This window comes from Aythya ferina (assembly GCF_964211825.1).
Source record: "Aythya ferina genome assembly, chromosome: 9".
Classification (NCBI taxonomy): Eukaryota; Metazoa; Chordata; class Aves; order Anseriformes; family Anatidae; genus Aythya; species Aythya ferina.
Genome location: NC_140305.1, coordinates 21,954,847 through 21,979,386, shown reverse-complemented (window position 1 = coordinate 21,979,386; position 24,540 = coordinate 21,954,847). Strand labels below are relative to the sequence as shown.

At 35.7% G+C, this 24,540-nt stretch overlaps 1 protein-coding gene across 14 annotated transcripts in view; it reads left to right on the top strand.

The window, feature by feature from the left end:
* Positions 1 to 24,540, top strand: part of NAALADL2 (N-acetylated alpha-linked acidic dipeptidase like 2) — a 433,689-nt gene that overhangs the window by 349,141 nt on the left and 60,008 nt on the right. For all 14 annotated transcript variants that reach the window (XM_084529574.1, XM_084529579.1, XM_084529568.1 and 11 more), the window contains 2 exons: positions 3,223 to 3,369; positions 21,829 to 21,924. In XM_084529574.1, the coding sequence (XP_084385700.1) occupies positions 3,223 to 3,369; positions 21,829 to 21,924 (243 nt within the window). The remainder of the gene's footprint in view (positions 1 to 3,222; positions 3,370 to 21,828; positions 21,925 to 24,540) is intronic.

Genomic DNA, 24,540 nt, shown 5'->3' with positions numbered 1-24,540 from the left:
GAGGGTTGGTGTATATTTAGAAATAACTGATTCTACTGTCATTTACCCCTCTTAGAAACAATAAATAAAGAGAAACAATATAATAATATTCTATTAATTGTGAAGTGTTATTCATTGTGTGAAACCTTCTGCTCTTCAATGACATTTTATTTCTTCTCAGACACGTGAATCCCTTTATTGTTCATATAGATTCATGTCTGTAAGCAGTCTGCTTAAGTTTCTAATTTCTCTCACAGAGACAAGCTCCACTTATGACTGCATCAGTAGCTATTGAAGTGAATGGAAACTTTTCCTTTAGCTGTTATGTGATTTTATGCTGTATTTGTGTTTTATCTGAAATTGAATACTGCCAAGATGCATGTTAAATTATAATTAAAATGTCTGAAAATATCATATGCAAGATAGCTATGAAAGAAAGAGGGACTAGTACTTTTTTCAGTTCCTTCATGTGACATTCTGGTCATATTAACAGAATCTGAATTTGAGCAAAGATCTTTACAAGACAAAAGAAATATTGCTGGTGTCCGATTTGTATAGTATGTCCATAATGTTGGAACAAAAGTCTTTCTTCCAAGCATACCATTTCAGAGATGACTTCCACAATAAAACATATATATGTATATCTTTGTTTCTATTAAATCTAGTATTATGAAAAATGTGAATCTGCATAACAAAAACTGAAAAACAGGAATGGCTTGCATTCAAGTAGGGTAAATGCATTAGCAATTTAATAAATGATAAATGGATGACCTTATCTTCCTGTAGTAGGTCATAACTGATTGAGGATGCATGGGGAGAAGATCTAGTGATGGTAAAGGTAAAATATTTACCTAATGTAAATGTAATGCTATCTTATGCAAACATAATAAAATCTGAAAGCAGTGCAAACTGTCTGACCTGTACGTTAGAAAATCGAGCCTTTTCATGTATGTCACTTGCTTATAGGGCATTACAGAGTCTTTTCTGCTCTGGTTGTCTATTCTCATGTTGAATTATTTTGCCCAACTGTTTTACTGGGCTTAATTTGGTCATTTAGCTTTTTGATTTCCTTCAGTAGGTAACTCAACTTTTTTTTCCTATTTAACCCAAAAGCTGCATTTCACATCATTCAGTATACTTTTAAACATTAAAGAAAGAACAGACTACTCATCATTTATGAAACTTGACCAGTATGAGGAAATTAGCATATATTCTAAGCTACACTGTGTAGTACACTTTGATACTTAAACATCTGATCATTCCTGAAAGAAGCAATCATTTAAGAATGGATCCTTTGTTCAACTATATGTGTAAAATTATATACATATATTTCTGTATGTATGTGCGCTGTACAGTATCGTTGACTTGGATATAATGTAGAAGATAATATGTGGTTATTTAAAATAGCTTTTGAAATGAGTATGTACTTTGGGCTTCTGTTTCTGTTGTATCTTCAGTATTTCAAATACAAGGTCACTGACTTTATTGGGACTGTTTGGATAGTGGGTAGGTTTGTATGTCTTTGAACAGCCACAATGACGTTAAATGACTTTACAATGCATTTGAAAACTCAAGAGCAATTTAAAGGGGGAGCTGAGTGAAACACGGGAATAGAAGTTATGATGACTTTCAAGTTGATAATCTTTTAAATAATCTATTAATTTAAATATTAAAAAAATACCCCCATGGCAAATAAACCGTACACTTTTGACTGCAATGTTTTTAAAACCATGAATTACAAGTGACACCTAAGATTAATGCTACCCAAATGTTTATTATTATTTTTTTCTTTTAATGGCATGGAGAGACAGGATTTGTGCTGTGTGAATCATGTTGCTCCGTGGATATCCTCAAAGGCGATACTGTTCACTAGAGGTGGACAAGAGGAATCTCTTGTTTCTACTTTGACTGTAATATTGATCTTTTTGGATGGCCCTTGCACAACTCCGAGTGTGTGCAAGAAGGATGGGAGCGGAAACATTTGATAAAAACAAGAGAGTGGTATAGCCGCCTTTGAAAAATACTTATAAAATGGAAGCTATTTCTTGAAGATGTTTTAAAGTACTTTGAATGAGAATCTGCAGCCCATAGTGGATTGTAATGCATTCGTCATAGCACTGAAGTGAAACTGTGAAGTAATTATGCTAATTTAGATATGTAAAACTATGAGGGTTTGCCTCTTTATAATTCTTAGAACATTTTCATGTTAAATCCAGGAACTTTAATACGCAGAATGTGCTATATTTTACTATTAAAGGGTAACTAATCTTGTGGTTTTCTTATAGTAAGCTGGTAGGTAGTAATTTAGCAGGCAGGTATGAGGATCTCTATGAACTGTTAGCTAAATGCATATAATCTCTAGTCCTTCAGCCTAACATTCTTGAAAATAAACCTAGGTAGCTTATTTCCTATAATATATCTTGAAGGCTTTCGTACCTACTGTTTATTAAATGTTTAATTACCTGAAGTATTTGAAAGCTACATTAGTATGTTGCTCTCATACTTGGTCTTGGGGTTATTTTCCAGTTTTCACCCGATATTTATTGACATTCTGTTGCTAAGATTTCATCTTAAAATAGTTCTGTGAATGAAATACAAACATATCACTGACTAGAATTTTTTTAAAGCAATTACTTAGGAAATACGTATTTATGTATTTTCAGTCTTTTCATTGTTTTGCTCTTAACCCCTGCTCTGTAATTGCAGCAAATACTTTACATTACTAGCATAAAATAGAACATGGATGTCTTGAGTATCGTGATCTGATTGATCTTTTTGCTGTTTCAGAACATGCTATTAACTGGAAAAAAAAAAAAAAAAAAAAAAAAGTGCAGTAGCTATCAAAGTTCTCCGAGCACACTTTTAAAAGGCACCTCTAATCTCCTGCCCGAATAGGAAATTTCACATGCTTCCCAAAGTCATCTTCTCTTCCCCCTCATACCATTTCAATTAGACATGACTTTTTGTTGTCCTTTGAAAGTCTCAGACATATTGCAGCATATTCTGCATTCTGTGTTTATGTCCTATACCAAACACTGAAGTATATATCAGCAGAGAATGAAAGATTTATAGACTCACTCTCACTACTAAGTATGACTCAGCTGATACCTGCTTGCGTCAGTGCAAGTTCCAGACTGTTCCTAAAATGCTTTGAGTAAAAGGGTGCTGCATCCATATATTGGTATGAGTTGTTATGAGTCTGGTTGCAAATAAGTGGAATTTTGATTTGTGTTTGTTTTTCAGAGTCAGAGCTTCAACTGTGTGGAAAAGACTAAGTGTCCAGGATCTAATGTGAGTTCTGTGCAGATACAGGGAGATTCAGATTATTTCATCAACCATCTTGGAGTACCTGCCACGCAGTTTTCTTACGAGGACATCAACAAATCAGAGGTAGTTAAAATAAAAATTAAATTAAAAATTAACAATCTGAAAATAGTTACACAGAGTAATTTAATATGGATTCCTTGTTGTTTATGTTATCAGCTGTATTGATTATTACCTGTCCCTCAACACATGGGCTCATTGTCTCATATAACAGAATCATAGAATGGTTTAGGTTGGAAGGGACTCCCGAGGATCATCTAATTGCAACCCGTCTGCCATGGGCAGGGACACCTCCAACTAGATCAGGTTGCTCAAAGCCCCTCTGAAATTCAATTGTAAAATATTTCATGTTAGAGAACCAAAACAAGCTGCTTTAAAATTGTATTTATTTATTTTAAAAAAGAACTCAATTTCTCTGATACCGTAGAATAGGGCCTACGGTACTATGAGGCACATTTAATTGAAATCTGTAATACACTTTTCGTAATCAAAGTGATAAAGCCACTGCACTCTTACTTGAAAAGTTTAAGTTCTTCTGCCAGTTTAGCCTTTTCTTACCTTAATATTTTTCACACATTTGCATAACATTGCATAAGCAATGCTACCATCTCAATGAAAGGCTTTAAAGCCTAAACATGGGAAGGACTCTAGAAGAGCAGGGTTTTCAACTGGTAAACATTTTGTTTAAATGTGCAAATGTTTCAACTTTTCAAACAGTTTTGGAATTTCATCCATGAACTTTTCAAAGAATTTTTTTGAATATAAATGTCATAACAGTGAGTTAACATGGAAAATACAGCTTTATTCAGCAGTATAGATTAGCTGTACTGCTGAGACAGAGCAACATAAATTTCTTGGGGAGCTGAGGGCTTTTTGCCCAATGCCATTTTAACTGCACCAAAGGCATCCACTCGTGTGAAAAATACATAATTTAAAATATAAGCTGTTTACACAGCTGTTGGTTATAGAGATAGTGATTTCAGGCAGCATATGCCAAGAAGGGCTATGTGCACTGGGGTGTATTTTGATAAAGGCTGCTTCCGCCTGCTTATGATATCAGTTGTTTAAGGCCACTTTTCTCTTACATGTGTTATTTGTGAAGGAAGAGAGGCAGATTCCAGAGAATCACTGAAACTCTGAGGCAAAATAAAGTATTTTCTAATCATACGTCTTTAGTGGCATCATCAAATGTGGACAGGAGAAGAAAGATCCTCCTGTGCCATCCCATACTTGGGATGGAGACACATGGAGGGAGTAGTCCTGCGTACTGGTGTAACTGCTGAGTGAGCTCACTGTTTCAAAGAACTCTCTGCAGATTTATTTAAAACAGATCAACATTAATTTTATATCTTTAAAATATACCTGCAGAAGATATGGCACAGCTTTTGCAGTAGCATGTCAAGCGTGTCTCTAGCCTTCTCCAGAAAGTTGATTGGCATACATATTTCATTTTTGCACTACATTTATTATATTAATATAATATCAGTATCAACAGAATCATGTGGAAAAATTGTGGATTTTGCTGTCCCTAGCCATGATTTTACCAATCAGAGAGACCATCAGAATTTCAGCTGTTTATCCATACCTTCTCTTTTAACCTTCTTCTGCTTCTCATTTCGCTCTTCAATTTCTTTGTTCTGCTTTGTTCTTTTTATGTGAGTATCACCCTGTATTGTTTTCCCTATTCTTGGTGGAGTACCTTAAAAATAGAGTTTGCTGTGATGGATTCAGCATTTTAATCTGATAGCCACACTGACTCTTTCTCCTTCATGAAAGGAGACAGAAGAAAGAAATTTCTGAAAGGTCTATATTTGGAAATGTAGAAGTGGAATTCTTTGCTAAAGAGAGGAAAAACCCAGCAGTTGCAAGTTAATTCATTTTGATTGTCTTAGCAGTTTATAGCTTAGTTGCTGAAGAACTAGAACATATCACAGGGACTGAGAAAAATCACCTTGCTATGGCTGCCTAATGTTTGGCTACAAGAGAAAATATAATCTGGATTTGCTGACATTTTAGAGATCTGATTGTTTCCTGAACATTGTAAATTAAATGACACCAGGCTGTTCAGCATTTTGAAGCCATTCTGATCACTTGCAAATGTAAGCTGACAAAGGAATTTTTTTCCTATTTTGATGGAGCTATTTTGAGCTCTTTTTCATAATGTAAATGTACTGCTACTATACCATTTCTGTGGCATTGTAGTCTACAGTTTTCATGAGGCATCCAATTCTTTTAATTAGAGCTAGATGATTTTCTGTGTTATCTGCATATTATTCATCGTCCTCAGCACATTCCATTACTTAATGATTTCTGTTTGATAACACGGAATTTAAATCCCTTCTGCAATAATGTGACAGGTTGCATGAATGGTAGCATTATCATTTTGAGAAAACGAGTAAGTGCACAAATAAAGCAAAACAAACACACAAATAAAAACAATCAGAAAACAAAAACATAAAAACCCCCAAACCTTCGTGTTGTTTTGTTTTTTTTTGTTGTTGTTATTTATTGATGGGCACATATTTAGCATGAAATATTTTATGATAGCTCTCCCAGTTCAGGTATGCAGGGCTTACAGAACATTTACTTTTACACCTAGACTATAAAAGTTGTTTTCCGTATCTTCAGTCAAACTTAAGTACAGGCATGAACGATAAAAATTACCTGTCACATTATTCAAAGGCTAGACCAGGAGAGTGTAATACCATGGACCACTAAGCTAATTTAGAAGAAAAATGAAAAGAAGTTTTTTTATAGAAGGCGTTTGTATGTAATATATGTAGAAGAGTTTAGAATTTTGACAGTTTGAGATTGTATCCTCTTTAGAGAGAATGCATAATGATTTTTATTTCTGTTGAAATATGCATAACTTTTTGAAGGTAACTTTCAACTTTCATTAGAGCCTTTAAAAATGAGTTTTGCCCACACTGGTGTAAAACAAAAGCCACTAAATCTTATCATGTCAATGAATGTTTGCTTCTCGCTCATTTTTACCATCTATTTCCACTTCCTTTCACCACCCTGGCTCCTGCCCTCTTTTCTTTTCATCACTCTTCAGTGTAGCTTACTGCGGTTTCTTGGTTTCAGTATTTACATGCTTAGGTTGACATATCAGGCACTTCTTTCAAAACAAATCAAAAGCTCTGCAAGTTTTCTTTGTTATCACAAAAGAAATAGAGGAGCTGTCCTTGATGGAGAGAACTTAGTCTAGTTTACTGAGAAATAACTCCCATGTCTCATGCTACTTTTATCTCTTTCACGTGTTAGTGTGTAGGGAGGGTTTAAGCAGTATGGAGTGCTCTTCTGTGCACTTATGTATGTGTGTGTATCTTAAAAGAGTGAACGGGAAACTGGCGTTTCTACCTGTTTTTGTCTGTATGGGACCATCACAGAATGTCTGCAAGTTCTGGGGTGTTAGTGATCAAGGGCTCGGTTTTAATACTGTGTTATGTCATTCTCAGCTGAATTGAACATACAAATTCATGGAAATCAGGGTAGCATGGGGAAGTTCTGGTTGCAGGCGGTGTGTGAAGGTCCAGGACTGCATCCCATCATCTGGGTAGGCTTCACTAGGACCATATCACAAGTATCACCTGAAAACTGGGTGATTCTGTTCTCTATCATTATTGATTCACTGATGTGTGGAGTCAATTCCAGTTATGATCTTGACATGTTATTTATATTACTTAATTTTAGTTCAGTGAAAGTGCCTAAGTAATTGTCCTCAGTGAGTTCAGTTTAATTTAAATAGAACTTGTAGAATGCATTCAGAGTTGTTTTTATTTTAAAATTTGCAACTGCATTATCAGTAATCCCAGCATAGCTAATTCAGTAGTTGATGTCCACTGTCTCTACACTGGCTCTATTTCTGGGTGAATACCCACGTCCATTACCATTATAACATCCAGCACTCTGTTTCTAAGAAATCACAAAACAAGAAAAATACAGCTCATTTCTGCCTATCAGTGAGCTACCACTATTTCTCTTGCTTTTGGAATTTATCAAAAGCTAACATTTCTTTGAAGGAGCAGTTCTCTGTGTATCAGATACAGAATGGAATGTGTATGTCAACAAAGCTGAAAATAACCAGTAAACAATTTTGTAGCCTTGTGAGAAGGACAGGCAAACCCCAGTGACAGACACAAGGTCTGTCTTCCAGCTACACTGTCTAAGCTGCAATTTACCTTAAAAGGCAACATGTATTCTAATGTTAAGCATCTGGATGTATTGCCAGTATGTGTCACTATTTCTGACGAATGTTCTCTTACCTTTCCTCTAGCAAAGTTCTTGTAAAGCAATATAAAGATTTATTTATGTATTTATTTATTTATTTATCTTGCTACATATACATGTATAAATACATGGTTTTGTCTAGTAAACTCTGGATAAAGCAAGAAATCTAACTGAGCACACATACACCCTTGGATAGCTATGTAACTGTGTTTTGTCTGATCCATGATATCTCTATTGAGAAACATTTCTGTATCATTATAGTGGTTCAGTGGTCAAACAGTAGCACTGCTTAGAATCAATCAATTTTTATGATCTAATGTTTCTGATCTCTATGTTCTTACTGCAGTTATCTCAGCATTCCGTATCCCATCAATAATCTCACTGTTACTCCATAACCAGATCATTTTCTCCTTTACTTCTGGTATGTCTTCAAGTTCCTTTCCAGACAGGAAAGAATTTTCCTATCTCAAGATTAACTATTTTGATGATCTACAACTGACCAGGCTCTTCTGGTAAATTTTATGCTGTCTTCCCTCTAATGTCTTGGACTGCGTCAACCAGTACCAATTAATTTATCAGATCCAACTATATTTATCAAGAAATTCATTTGCATGAATCATGGCATGATTTTCTTTGAAGGATCAGGGCAGACCATATACAAAGGCCTGCTGCATTTATTTCAGCTCAGAGCAGAACTTCTGGATCTGTAGCTTATGCTTGAATGTCCTTAGGAAAGGATTAATGCCTATTGTTTTACCTTGATATTTCAAAGAGGTGTCCACCAGAGAGATTCCTAATTAATGGAAGCCAGGTTTCCCTTTCTATATCTAGACTACTAGGGAGTTTGCGTATCTGGGGGCCTTTCCAGCTAAAAATATGGCTGTGCATAGCTCCCCTCCCCTCTCCCCTACTTTCTCCTCTCCTTTCTCCCTGGTATATGTTAAGTCTTCCAAGGAAATACACAGCTGGTAGCTGCCAATGGGGAGTTATGGGAGACTCATGTATTGCAGGAAAGAAACAAAGTACAGGTGTGCTCAGAATACCAGAGAATGGAAATTCTTTGCAAAGGCACAAATGTATATCAGCCTCAGAATTGCAAGTTGCTTGGGAACCCAAGATTTCCTTTTTCTAAACTGTCAGTGGAGTTTGGTGCCGCCACATTTACTGCTGGGAAGTTTTATGAACTTTGTAGTAGAACTTTATAGTCAACAAGGTTCAGCAACAGGAGTTAGAAGTTTCAAGGGGAAGAGAGGTTTTGGTTCTGTTCGCCAACAAGCAATGAACTGTCAGTGTTTAAGGAGTACTCATGAAGGTACGTCCAAGCCATGGCTGCTTCTGTGTCTTGCCTTTCTCACTCATGGGCTATGTTTTTATAATAACTATGCTCTTAGCTATTTATACTGTATTTCTTTCTGTATTCTCCTTTCTGTCTGTCTTTTGCTTATAGCAGTGCTTTTTAATTTCTCAGTAAATTCAGGGGTTATTCAGTTTAGTACTCAGCCGTCATACATTAATGCATTAGTCCATCTGTTCACTTGTACGCTAATGTAGTTGAATTTGGTAGTGAGAGCAAGCTGAAATTGTTAAGGTTAATGACTCAGTGTTTTACAAGACAAAATACATTTGACGTTCAATTGATTGCATGAATTGTTTTATTGAACAATGTGAATATTAAGCTACTTAATGTCATGGAAGAGCATTTTTGTTATTCCAGTAATGTTAGTGAAACCAATGATGTCCTCATCAGTCAGATACATTGCTCTGCTCCAACAGAGTCTATTTGGTCTCACAAATCTTAGTGCTTTGATATCCCAGACATTCCACAGTGCATCCAGGAAGGGAAAAAATCTTTACATAAACAGGCTGTGCAGAAACAAAAGTGTACAGCTTCCTTAGCATTTGCACAGCATGAATACAGATTTGTTGCTGTAAACTTGTCCTTGCAGATTCTGTCTGGCTCTTCGTTCACTTGAAATTGACTGAGGGCTGTTGAAAGTCAGTGGAAGAAAGGTAGTCTGGATTTTAACAGGGTCAATGGGATATGGGAAAACAGGAGAAATTTACTTAGACACCAATTATTGCTTCTATTTAATAGTTTACTCAAGTGTCTAGCTACTGAGAACATCTATTATCTAAGGACAGAAGGCACTGAGTTATCTGTCCTCCCTGGAGAAGTAAATGGTGTGTTCCATTCAAGATAACATTTTAGCATTGTTGTTCTGAGTGGCTAAATTCAACAGACAAGCTAAAAGTCTTCTATCAGAGTACCTGGAAAAAGTACGAGAGTTGTATTAGTCATGTGGCACTCTATAGTTTTTTCTTTTAATAATTAAAAAAGTAAAAGGGGTCAAGATCACTGGACTATCAAACAACTGTGATTTGAGTCACTGATGCATCCTCTCAAATAGAGTTTGCAAAGTTCGTTATGTCTTACCATGGCCATTAAAGAATAAATATTATCTTAGAAGACATCATTGTTGGTTTATGGTGGGGGAGGAGGTTATTAATGTCAGTTTGTATTTTTATTGACAGATGCAAGCAGGCTCTGATTTGAAGGCTGTGTAGCTTCAGTAACAAAACGGTTATATTTTGCATTAAGTTTACAGACGAAGCATCACTGCATAGTGGAGAAGTATACCTTTCAGATCAGCATCTGCTTGCATATAACTGGTTTACGATGGACACAAAGCAAATTCTGCCTTTTAAACTGTGTCCTGCATTCCCTTTGCGATCCAAAGCAATCTGTGAAGGGGAGGAATTAGTAGACTTACTAGTTCTGATGTAACTAGCACCTTCCCAGGTGGGACCTCTATAGCAGGAAATGTGGTCTTTATTTGATGAAATACAGTGAAGATAATGCATTGCTAGAGTATCTGTGATCCTTAGGACTGCATCTCATTATGGTGAGTGGAAAGCATCTTAGAATTTTTTTCACTGCCAATAATACAATGATAGAAAAATATTAAAAACAGTTTCACTTTCGAAACTTTGGGTCCTCTAATCGTTACCTGAAAGACTTGCTTTAGACTTTAAGATAAATGACAATCAGTTGCTGTTTCATTAAGAACATTAACTGAACTGAAACTGTGAAGGCAATGTAAAATATTGTATGAGATCTGAGAATTCTGCATATTTGTAGTTGATTTTTTTGAAAAGTGCAAGATATGTAGGCCTTTAAAGTGACTCAAAATACAAACTAATACTTTTTAAATAATCTTTCTAGCATTCCTGAAATATGCAAAAAATTCTTTGCCCATGCTTTTTTTGTGCTTTATAATATAAAGTAAATCCTGTAGGAATCTTCTCTTCAGTATTAGGAATACTACTCAGCTTTGATACTCAAAAAATAAATACATTCATTTAGTTGTGACTTTTAAAATTAAATTTAATTACGTTTGTAATGGGGAAGTCTAAATGCACATCTAATACATCTCATGTCATTGTTTAAAAACCCATTGCACAAATAGAATGCATGCAGCATTACAGTTACTTTTCTTGCTTGGAAGTGACAGCATAATACAATTGAGAGAGATATCAGTAAAAAAAAAAATATATATATATATATATATATATATATATAAAGAAACTATACAAAAAAAATAGTTGTCTTTTTCCCAATTTTTACAGTTGGCCAGTCTCGAAGAAGGAACTCCTTTGAAACAAATTTAGAGATACAACTAAATGCAAAGAATGAATTATTCCCCCATTTACACATGTATTTACTGTTCTTAGCAAAAGTCAGTGCTGTTTCTTACTGCAAAATGGTGAGCCTTCCATCTACCCGGTATCTGTCCAATGGATAAATGGATTAGATTTCTTCATTCAGCATAATAATATAAATAGTTTTTTAAATAAGTAAACATAAAAACTGGAAATAGGATGCGTTGAATAGGAAATGAAAGCACTGTGCTTTACAACATTGGTGGTTAGGAAACATTGTCATTAGGATTCATGGCTTATAAAAGTACATCGTTAGCATGACCTGCTGGCATCTCACTGGCACTGCTTGTTTTCTGGGTAATCTGAGTGCTCACAGTTGATTCTAAAATGCTACAATCCTTCGCACCACACGTCTAAGAAGAGGTGTTCTCTCTTGCACATAGTGAATTTGAACTGAGCTTCCTCTTTCTAGCCTTCTGAAGCTTTGGGAAGATCTTCCCTGAGGTTTTCGCTTTCTGGCTTGGGCTGCTTCCTCCTACTGACACTGCTTATTGTGCCTTCAGTTTGCAAAGCAGGCAGGGAATACTCAAGGGAGGAATAATGCTATGCAAGTATCACAGTATCTTAAAAGCTGCTTTCTTCATGCTGTGGTCTGTGAATTTACAGTGATTATTCAATTCACTTACAAATGCAAGGAAGAAAACATTAACTTAAAGGAGATGAGAGAAAAATGCATATATTCTTTTCCTGTCTGATGACTGCTGGCTTGAGCTTTATCTGGCTACAGTTGATTTAAATAATAAAACAAATCGAGCAGCAGTGATTGCAATTCTATTTCTTCTGTTCTCTGTGTAGTCTCATTTGACAGGCCTTGCTTATTTTGTCCAGCATCTGATGACATCACAAGGTCAGTGCACATCTTTACCAGAATGAAAAAGAAAAAAAAAAAAAAAAAGATTTTTTTTTCTTTCTTTATTAAAACCTCTTTAGTCAACTGAAACAGTAAAATTATTTAAGGAAAGTCTTGTCAGAAACTCCCTCTGCCATACCCATTTTCATAGGGCAGGGTCATTCTCACTTTGAGATTTTTGACACACATTAGGCTGTGGCAACTGCAAAGCTTTACTTTTTAAAAGTAATTGAAAAGCATAATCATTTTATGTCTTTAGTTTCATTTACGTAATAACCAGTGAAAAGTAGCTTTTAAATCATAATCCTTTGTGGATTTTGTGAGGGAATATTTAATTAGATTTCAAGAGCATTTGCTAGAAAGGGAAAATTCAGTCTCCTGGTAAGATGGAGAGACATGCACTCTCTTCTGTGATGTATTTGCAGACTTAAGGGCTTTTATTAGTGTGAAATCCTATATGCCATACCTTAATGTCAGATGTGATCTAACCAATTCAGTTTAACACACACATAAGAGAAACGCACCTTGGCTTCAGTATGTTCTATGCTACATAATCCAGTGTTTCAATACATCTGTTTAAAAATCTGCTTCAGTTTACTGCACCTTCTCAAAAACAAACAAAAAAAAGTTTTCCAGATAGCTGATTAGCTGATGATAAATCATATTTTAATCTGAGATGCCTTTTTCCGTTACTTTCTTTGACCCTTATTCCAGTGAAACCTCTCCTCTACCCCATCAGGGAAAAAAAAAAAAAAAAAAAAAAGGTCTTTTAGCCTATCTGAGGTGAAACACCTGTTTCACAAATAATACAGTTGTATATTTGCTGCCAAGATGCCATATGCCAAATGCTTGACTTAGGGTAAAATGGAAGAAGGAATTAGTGAAAGCCTGCAGTGCAGATTTCAAAGGTATTTTTGTTCTGCTCACTGCTTTCTCTTTATCTTTTCTTCTGACGTGGTTTTCTCCTTCATGCTGTGACAAATTCTTGGCAGTGGTCATGAATACAGATGCAGATAACTCCTCATGCAACTGTAGGCCTCTCTGGATGTCTGGGTAATAGTTTTAGACACTGGCATAACTTTATAGTGTGTGCTCTGCAGGTGAATTCAAAATCTCAACTAAACTTGTTTCTCAGGTTGATTTTGAAGGTAAGCACTGCTTCCTTTCTGCTTTATTGTCCAGACACTGCATGTCTGTGTGTTCCCCTCAGGCTGCTGCAACTCAACCCTTCATGCTGTTGTATTACAAAAAGGCAGAAAGAGTGAAATAGGTTAATAGCTTGTGGACTAGATCCAACATATAGACATGGACAGGCATGAGATTATATTCTCACTCCTGATGCAGCAGAGGCTTTATACCTCTACCAGACATTATTCTTTGATCTACGTGAAGAAAATAAATGTCTTTCTCTTGGCTTTCATCCCTCTTTTTTGTATATGCTTTGCAGACATTAGGACTCATGGCAGCATTAGGCTATCATGATTATACTGCTTGGCCTAACTGGACGAACTGCCAAAGGATTTTTGTTCTCACTGCTTTCCCTCTATTATTCTTTCATAAGTGTCTGTTGCTTTTGTGCTGTACAAAATTGGAGGTACAAAAGCTGTGAAGTGGTGAAGGGTGAAGCTGGCCCAAGTGTTGACAATATTGACAAATATTGACAAGGGGGAAGTCAAACAGAAAAAAGAAGGCTGGTGCAAAGACCAGTTTTCCAGATGGTCATTGCTGAGTCAAGAAACCTCCACTGCATGTTACTTTCAAAAACAAGTAAACAAAAACCAACCACAAAATAACTATAAAAAAGCTAGTAATTCTGAAGGGATTTGTGAATTATTCACCTGGGTAAGGGGAGAGGGATACTAATCATATATTTTTTTTCCAGAGTAACAGTCAAGAAAACAGGAATCCTGTTATTGTAGATGCAGCATTGTCTAATAAACATAGTCATAGTCTAGTAAACAAAACTGCTTGTGTTTACAACAGAACTATTTCCACCTCTAAGACAATGTGGTAACATTTGTTGTTGTTTTATTGTGTGTTTTTTTGTCTGTTTCTTTATTATTATTATTATTATTGTTTTTCAATGGCAGAAAATAGACCTCTAAGATATGTTATGGTATTTACTGCTATACATTAATTCACCAGAGGTGCCATGAGCTTTTATTCATGACTAAAAATGGATTAGATTAAATTTGGTACATAAATTGAAAGCACAGTATAGGAAGGTACACAAGGGATGGCAAGTTTAGAGCCTTTAGAAGGTGGACCATTCTGTTCATTTTATTAGTTGAGGAAGAACAAGATAAGTTAGGAAAATGAGTCTAATAAATCAGGAGTGAATTTTAGTGTCCATCATAAATAAACAAGAGAGAGCTAGGTTGGGGGTTTTTAGATTTTTCTTTCTGCATTTTCGATCCCCATTTAATCAATTCATAAATCAATTAATTACTGTCAGGAGAGCTGAGGACAGCAGGAAATTGGGTTCAAATTAAAAAGAAAAGGAGGCAATTTGTTTTAAGATTGAAAGTTGGATGTTCAATCGAAGTTTAATCAGAAGTGACCCATTATTTGAGAAGTAGAACACCAATGTCTTTCTAATTTCACAGAATGTTTCATTAAATGAGTGTTGAAAAGATCAGGTTAACTGATATTTCCAAAAGGAAGATGAGACAAAGGGGATTTTTGGAAGTGAGCTTCTAATATATGTTATATATTCCTCTTCATTTCTCTTCTGAAGAGACTGTAGTGAATCCTAAAGCATTATACTGGGAGTTCAAGGATTATTGGCACTGTCTTTTCCACAGGTTATGCAGATTGTGTAATAAAAATGTAGCTTAATATCAGAAAAGCAAACATTCTTAATCCATTTGGATAGCTGTGGAACAATTTACAAATGACAACAAACAGTGAAGAGAAAATTTGTAATTGAATGAATGGAAGCTGGGCTGCCTAAATTATAGGGTGTCTCACGGTGGTCTGACCTTGAGAAAGTCTTTCCATAAATTGATATCATCATGAGACCTTTCAGCTCCATAATATATAGAAAATTGTGGACATTGTACAAAGTGAGTGCTGATTATGAGCTTGCTGCTGCATGGAAGGCAAAATGAAGGAGCTGTTAGAAGTCTGCCTCACCCCTGTTCATTCTGCCAACTCATTCCTTGCTGTGAGCACCGTCATCTCCATGCAGTGAGGTTCTGGCCTGACTTCCCCAGAAGTGAGTTCAGATGATAATACGGAATCTTTGTCTAAATCTAACATGGTGCCTGACTAAAGTGAAGGGAGATTAATTTTGTTTAGGAATGGGAGAGTGAGGGCGGCAACCATAGCTATAATTCCTGCTGCATAAAAAAATAATATAGTTGGCTTTAATGTTTTTTGGATTATCATGTCTTTTTTTTTTTTTTTTTTCCTAGTGTACATTTACTAGAAATTTGCTTGGAAAGGGCTATTAAAAATAAAAACTAACACAGGCTATTATGAGCTCACTGAAAGAATAAATGAGGAGGCTGATTCAGTTTCTCACTGTAGGAAAGTGTTGCTCTTGCTGTTAAATGCTGAGAGATACTCTTGAAACACCATCTAGAGTCGTATCTCTGCCGTGTGCTCCCTGGGATAAAGAGTGGGCTTCTGTTATTTGGAAAGTTCTTGCAGCTTTCTCTGGTTAGCATAGTGCTTGAAAGACTATAAAAGGTAAGAGAACCAAAGTATCTTTGCCTCTTTTGAAGTTCTTTATGGAGCCGTCTTTTCTTTCAGAACAAAACAACTGTTTTAAACATTTCCCTTCAGAAGGGTAGAGTAAGATATTTCAGATGCCAGCAAGGTATTTCAGAGAGTAATCTTGGATTAACTGTTTGCAGGTATTATCTATGTATATGCACATTAAAAACATCTTGCACATAATAAATGTTATATATGAATATGTATAAATATATAAAATTGTAGTCATCTGCTCTGTTTTATGTACATTCCATAGCAAAATCATTGTTTCCTGGACAGAAAACTGAAGTGCAAAAATACTAAAGCCTGCTTAAAGCAGTGATTCTGTATGACTCCTTTTTAAGATCTTAGCAAACAGAGTTGATTCCATCATGATCAAAGAGACTTTCCACTTGTGTTGCCAACATGTGTTTTGAGTTGTTTACTCATTGTTACTTGCTTATGTTGTGTTCCTTTAAAAGTCAGTACTTAAAAGGAGGCAGTAGCAAAGACTACCTGTTGGCCTTGCCCAGCTGCTGTGGTCTCGACTAGGTTGGAAGCTTTTGGAAGGAGGGTTAATTGCTCAGTGGCATCCAGAGAAAGAATATATCTAGGAGAGTTCTTCTAAGCATAGATGTGGTCTCATTCCTCACATGAAGGAGTGAGTAACTGGGCCAGTGTGAAAGGGAAACAGTAATAGAAATCAAAAAGACCTCCAAACCTTTCACTACAGAAGGGATGAGAAAACCAGAGAGCATATTCATAGCCTGACCACAAGAGAGATGGGGAAAAATAAGTTCTGTTCTTGGGATCCAAGCAGGGGCTGTGCTGAATTTGTTACACAGTGGAAAGTCACTGGAAGATTGCTGGGCTGAGGAAAAAAAAATCTAAAAATAACAACACCCTGTGTAGAGAAACTTCATGTCCTGGATTCTGTTCTCATTCTGTTCCTAGTTTTGAAGAAAAATGAAGTTTGCCTTTTGAGGTATTTGCATTCAGGAAGATAACAGGGCTGATCTGCATCAGAGCTCTAGCTTGCTTGGGGTTCAGTCACACCACTCACCTGTGTAATGCAAACACTTACAAGCTAATATTTCCTTCCACTTGAATTGGGAGGGTAGAGGGGAAAGAAAAAGAAAAAAGCTAAACCTGCTCTATGAACAAAAAATTATGAAATTAATGAAATATGCTGTTCAAGGCTTCCAGTAGGTTTCAGCATATGAAAGATGAAAACACAGGCCTGTGAACTGAATGAATAATAAAAGAGTCACTTTCTCATTAGCAGTGAGGGAGAAACTTGACATGATGCTTTAAATTCTTCTGAATATTTACTGTAAGAGCTTGGCTACTTCCTCGAGGAACAAAATTTTATCTAGATGTTGGCAGTGTTTTTATTGATCAGTCTCTATTAAAGTCAGTGTCAAAGTCAATTGGTATATGTCTGTCTTCCTTTCTGCTCAGGCAGTATAGTAGTCTGGAAGTTTAGGGAGAAATCTGTTGGTATCAGAAAAGCACTTTATATCTGATGATTTTCTTTTCCTTTCTAAGGAAAGGAAAAAGGGCAAAATATTAAAACCAAATTCAGTCTAACATCAAAGCAGGCTTTTCTCCAGATTACTAGTAACATAGCTAGTTCTGGTAAATTTTCCTCTTTCTGTGTATCTAAGTAACATTGTATCTAAGTAATTAATACACAGGCATTTTAGAAATTTCCAGAAGTTGTTTTGCTTCCATTGTTATGTGGCTTGTGTCTGGGAATGGTTTGAAGCTGTTTGTATCAGTCCTGTAGTGGCTGGTGTTTTGCATCAGTTGCAGTATGATAGCATTTTATTTCTGTAATCCTGCTTGAGACTGGGAGAGCTTTCATAGCTTGCTGATGGTGGATGCTGATCAGAGATGTCATGTCACCAAAGAAGAACATGGGAAGTTTCTCTTGTTTTTCTCCAGGAATTACGGATGTCATGTGCCTCCAATTTCTGCTGCCATTTTATATTCTTTTGTAACACTCATATAAACATATATTTTCTTAAGCTGTTTGTAATACAGAATAAAAGTAGGGTAGATTTCGTATGTGTGATTTTGAAATTGAATAGTAATTTGGTTACATTGATGGTGCCACTCCAATTAAGGTTTGCACTAAATGCTTGACCAAAATTATCAAAAAGGCTGCACTGAAAAGCATATGTGGGAGTTTAGAGGAATAGTCTTATTTTCAAAACTGGTAAGTGTGAATAAAATATTTTTATCTTCAATAGAGAGAGCTGATGGTCACTTTGAAGTCACTTTCATATTCTTTCTGCCCCTTTTTTTTTTTTTTTGGTGATGTTATTATATAGATAATCATTATTTTTGTATTGGTTATCCTTCCCCATTCATAAAACATCAAAGCAAGAAATGCACTTAGTATAATGACTAAAAGATTGGTGTGATTAATATATGTGGTAGTAAAACAAGAACAGCCATCAGAGCTACTGATAACCTTCAGGAGCTGCTGTGAATTTCACCCATGTGCTTTTCTTTGATTCATGGTACATTAGAATCCTGAGGATTCCTTTCTTTGGGAAAATGAGCAAGCAGAAGATATTCCCATATAGGGGATGAGTGAACTGATCATGTTTGTAAATGAGTAAACTTCACAATTAAAGGGAAAATTCTCGCCTAGCGCATCATTTCTAAAAATACAAGCCATGATTTCTAAGAGCTTTACAACATGGTAATAACCATCAAATGATTCAGTCTTAGAAAGATAGATACAAATGTTTGAATTCATTCCGTATAATTAGGTGCTTCAAGAAGGCACCTAAATTAAAAGAATGTGTATGAATGTATGAATGAAACACTTCCCGTGTTTGTATCTCTGCTATTGAATGTGTTATGAATGTAGAACTACTAGAATCCTAACCTGTGCTCTTCAGGTATGTGCCTAGAATAAGGTGGGTAAAAGCACGTTAAGCAGGGTTTCCCTGTCACGCTTGCATCTGATCCATCGAGTTCAGCTTCCAAAGAAATAACATTTGTCTAGATGGAGCTACGGTCTGATCTTGTGCAGCAAATCTAACTCAGTAATCATTCCCTTCACTGACTCTCAGTAAGGTACTCAAGAAAGAATATAAATAATGTAACTGTTTCTACATTATTGATTGCAATTATGCGAATGATGATGAACAGCATTAGCACCACTGTAGCAGAATGACAATCTTCCTCAACCTCCCCGCAGTCAAATGACATGGCTCTGTAAACTAGTGCACAAACTTAAAACAAAGATTAATAGATATAATGAGTTAATCTTGAAGTATGTATTTTATCTTTATAATAAATGATTTTGTGCATCTTCTCCCTGAAATCTTAAAAAAAAAAAAAAAAAAAAAAAAAAAAAGTTTTTTGAAGGGAAGAATGACTTCATTTATTATTCTGATGTTTCTGTGACAAGTTATACAACACAGATGCGTGACTGAACACAAGAATTTGTATGAGTGAGGGCTAATTATACCTTGTATTTATTTATTTATTAAGAAAGTGGTGGAGGCTTACAACCAGAAATAGTTCTCTGGAAATGCATGGAAATACTGATATAATATTCATCATGCAGGCATTAATCTGTAGAAAAAATTAACAAGCAAAATTACCAGCAGTGTAGCTATCTTTCTCGAGGCCTACCTTTCACTGAGCTTTCTATGAGACACGTCACACTATTCAGAGAGGCTGAAGTCAGCTGTAACATAGTAGTTTAGGAGGTGGACTGAGCATCTGTAGGGAACTAAGCCTAAATGGAGTTGTTTTGAGTAGAGCATATTGGCATATCACACTGCTGATATGATCATAGTGCATTTGTGTCCCATGCTAGTTTGGATAGACAACTAACAGTGCCGTGCCACTGTAGTGCCCCAAACTGGCTCTTGGTTCTATGTGATGTGACGTCCTGGGTGATACAAACACAGTTCTGATGCAGCTGGCACGGATCGGATACCACCACTTTATCCCCCAAGGGTGCATGAGAGAGATACTTTATATTGCTTAAAGAGTGGGGTAGGCTTTTTCTCTACTTCCTTTTAACGTTTGAATTGGAGCTAACAGCATTTTTTATTATCATTATTATTTATTTACTTTTTCTCAAGTACAATTTTTCTTCAGCCTTTGTATGGCTTGGAACCCAGCATGAGAAAGAGCAAAGCTCAGTCACATAAAGAGAGGTTGTACAAGCCAGAACAAAGCATCTAAATTGTTTGTCTCTCTCATTTGCTTACTTCCCAATGTTTAAAACAATAAGTCCTACAGAGTGTTTTTAGCAAGTGAAAAGGTAGTGAAGTGCAAACCTTACAAATCAATTCTGTTAAGCTCAGATCAGTTTTAATACTTTTTTACCAGAACTTTATTCAGCTGCTGCTCAGCATGAAACATCTGAATGTAAGTAACTCTTTGGCTGTTAAAGAATGAGTTGAGCATCATTACAAGGTTTCATACTCCCTAAAAAAAAAGGCTTCACTTTCTGTATAGACAAACTGGGGGAGGGGGAAAAGAGTTTGAGTATAAAGATAAAACCTATTGAAGATCGGTGTATACCAAGAAGAGAAGAAATGTTAGTCTAGTAGATGCAGGAAGCTGGTAATTGAGAAGGATGTGATTCCAAAACACTGTCAATATTGCCTAACAGTCCAGGATATTCTAGCTAAATACAGTAGTGTTATATTCAGGTGCTTGGCAAATCAAAACGCAGAATAAGATTCATTAAAAATTTAGGCCTTCTAAAAGGAGATACAAAATATTATGATGTTGAACTTGGTTGCCTAGAGATAACCAGAGCCTGGCACAGGGCTTGAGAAGATTTTTTTTACTCTTTCACGACATAGGTAAGTGAAGCAGGGTTGCAGAGGATTTGTCTCTGATTATCTGTGTCAGAGTTCATTTTGAAGAGTATATTTTTAAAAGAACTGCTTATAACTAATAATTTTTAGAATGGTATGATACTCATGCACTTTCATATCCTTCTGCTGATCTCTGAAATAACTTTGGCTGTGGTTTCTGTGGTCTTGTCTTCAACTCATTGCTGTTGGTGAGCAGTACATGTATTCAAAGTATGCTTACCAAGTGGGCAGAGCACCGGAGTCCATCAAGCTGGACCTCTGTATTTATTTTTATACCCAGTGGGGTGTAAAATGGGCACTAGATTCCTAGCTGTTCCAGAAGGGCCAGCTCTAACCATATCTAGAGGGCAAAACTACAGGCACTTAACAAAAGTAAGGATAATTTCAGGGTGCATGCCTCTGGGGCTATAGGGATGTACAGAAAGATTTTTCATTTCAGTTTTGTTTCTGGATTATTATACTGGGTTCACAAACACAGGCTCAAAATAATTCCCAGTTTCAGGCATCTGTGTACATTTGAGACCTGGGGTTTTATTTTCGTTTCTTTTTGCTTTTTTTCAGTCCACACCTGGGTATCAGTTTATTGTTTTCTTGTGACAGCAAATATGCAACCTGCTTGCTTGCTTTCCTGCAGTATGAGACACAAACATTTTGTACAAATATTATAAAAGAGTGGTAAACCTAGAGGGTATAATTCTAGGGAACTGACCAAACCCCCATCTTATGCATATGGTATTACTTTATACAGAATTAACATGTTTGCAGAAGATAAAAGTATGTTCTTTGAGTATTTTGAGTATTGAGTTCTATTGAGTTCTTTTGTGTTTACATTTATTCTGAAGAATGAATTGTAACTCATTTATTAAATGTTGTAATGCTGGCACATTTTTTTTTTTTCCTCTCTGTAGAAAAATTCTTTGCTGGGTTGGGAAACATAATTACAAAGACTACTGCTATTCCAGAAATAGTCATAAAACTTGGGCGGGGTTGTCTCTTTCAAGGACTTGGAATCAGTTAATTAGATCAGTACAATGAAAGCTAATAATCCACAAAACTTAAGAACAATTGGAAGAGTTCTGAGTCTCTGAACAAAACCCAATAAGTATTTGAATGAATAAATTGATGTAGAATCCTAAAAGGGTGTTTCTTTCTTTCTCACAGAATTCTAGCTTTCTCTCCGAAGCAATTTTTCCTGTACATGCAACAAAAACTGAAGAGCTGGATCCCTCGTTCAAACTGCACGAGACCATTGCAAAGGTAAAGAAATGGAGAGATCTCATTTCCATTTACTGTCTTTCACAAATTTAAATTTGTGAATAATATAGACAATTTTGGAAGGTGACCTATTTTTCTTCCTGTTAATACTTGTTTTGTACTAAGAAGTATTGGAGGATTTTTCATTGAGATTCACCTTTTGAATATTCTCTACTGTAATATTTGGTCAACCAGCACGATCAAAAGAGCTTTTATGTGTATATGCTTCATTTTATGTATTCAGTTGTATTTCTAATGGTTCACATTAAGCTTGTTATCGGCATGAATGCACAGCATTGAGCCTCACTAGATGGCAGGAAGTATCAAGTTTGTTGCTGTCATTTTTGACAGCGAAGAGGGCTCTGAGGGCACCTTCACCTGCATGGACAGTTTTATGAACTGTCACAGCGTACTCCACCTGGGAAGAAGGGGTTGCCATCCTATGAGTCTTGAGATTGGCCCACACAGGGGGATGTTCCCACAGTTAATGTGTTCTGACTTCTCTCTCATTGCTCCAGTTTAGTTCTCCCTCCATGTTGTTTATTCATACAAGCAAAATTACTCCATGCTTTCAAGTGCTCTTTGTTCACTGTGTCCTCTCATCAAGCCCTGGTTCTACAAAGATACGTGATTGCAAATGAGTCCTCATTCATGGATTAATACACATGCACTCAGGCTTCTTATAAACTAGAACTATGTAGACCTCACTAACTGATTTATTTGTTTATTTGGATTTATCTCTTTTGGAAGAGCAGCTGCTATTGAAACGCTTCTTTTGGCAACAACAAAAATTAATTCTCCAGGATCAGCAATGTGCAGATTTAGCATATAGGCACATCAGCAGCTTTGGCAAAACAGCTACTGTTCTAATTTTTTTTCTCAGTTTGTTTGGATTATAGTTTTTGTGGGTTTTTTTTTGTTTTTTTTTTTTTTGTTTTTTTTTTTAATATAGTGATTTTTTTTTGTTGTTTTCTAAAAGAAAAAAAAAAAAAAAGGAAGGAAGTACATCTTCCTACACATGGTTTTTGAAGCTTGACCAGTTAAGGAACAATCACAAGAGAAAAGTCGTCTTTGAAGCTTTTTAATAGAATTTATGTTTAACCAGTCCTTAATGCCAAAGTGACTGAAAAGATTCACCAGGTTTTTTTATTTTTTTTTCCAAAGACTGAGGGCAGTATGTATTTGATTAATTACTGTATAATTGATTTTGTGACTTACTGGGCCATGTGTAATTTGAATAATCTGTATTTAAGTATTTGCTTTAGAATTTTGACTAACACGGAAAAATGCTCACTAGATAGTATGACTTGAAGCATTTTGAAACTGTTTAAGTTATTAGAAATTGTTACAAATAATTTTAAGTAGGTTCACTGAGCATTACAATTGTCTTTTTTAGAACTTGGTGAAGATTGCAGTAGGATACATTTATTTCCATTATGCTTTTCAGACTGTAGCCCGGGATGTTTTTATATAGATAAATAATATGTGCAGCAATTGGGTGAGATCCTCAGCCAGCGATTTTTGTCATCTTTAGCTTAGCTTAATTGATCTACTTCAGTAGTTTTCTGAGTAGATAGAACAGGAAGTTTTCTAAATTTAATTCATTGTTTACTCTTCCTTACTGATAGATAATGTGGGCACTTCAACTTCATTAACACTTGGAAAAGGAGATTGATGAATGTAGTAAGTAAAATGAATGAGAGGTGTTCATCTATGAAAGAGATAGATCTATAATATGATTGCTTAAAAGATCTAATTTGCCAGAACACTTGTCATCAATTTATGTTTGATTTTGGCACTTTAAAGGTGGATTTAGGGCAGATTGCTGCAGTGCCCAGTCATATTGCATTTCAAAATTTAGTGATATTTTAAGTGGAATTTACAGACCTTGTAATCTGAAGTGTGTTTTATAATACATATATCAAGTATCAAAATGGAGAAATCTTTGCCTGTGTGGCGGAGAATGAATTTTTCTATCAGACCAGAAGAATTCAGGTGAAACTCTATTGTTATTAAACACATAAAACTCATAAAAGTATGTGCTATTGTTCAATAAGTTCTGTCAGTGTTACTCAGCAGCCTACATCAGTGTTTCATGGTAACTAGTCAACTGGAGGTATTAACAATAAGTTTGAAAATACTTTTGTGTTTTGAATTATGCTCACTAAAGTAGCCTAATAAGACTCCAGGATTACACAGTTCTAAAAGCTTTAATGGCAGTCCCCCAACAGGGAGTGCCACTGGAGCCACTTACCTAATAACAGCCTTGGAATAGTAATAACCTTTTATTGATTTTTACTTTGGCAGGCACCAAAGTGTTGAAAGGTATGCCAGAAGTGACATAATTGGTTTTATAATGAGTTATGGGTGCTGACAGATGACTCTTGAGAAAATTATTAGCGATCCTGATTATTCCACACTTTGATTATGGAGCTGCATGAAGTTGAACCAACTATCATAATGCAATTAGCTTCTAAAAGTTACATAAAACAGCAGTAGTAAAGGAGATACCTTTTATTTTTCTCTGTAACACAGTGTAGGTTGTTTTTTGTTTGTTTGTTTGCTTTAAATAAACACTTCCAAGGATATGACAGGCAGATTCTTTTCTTGAAGCAAATA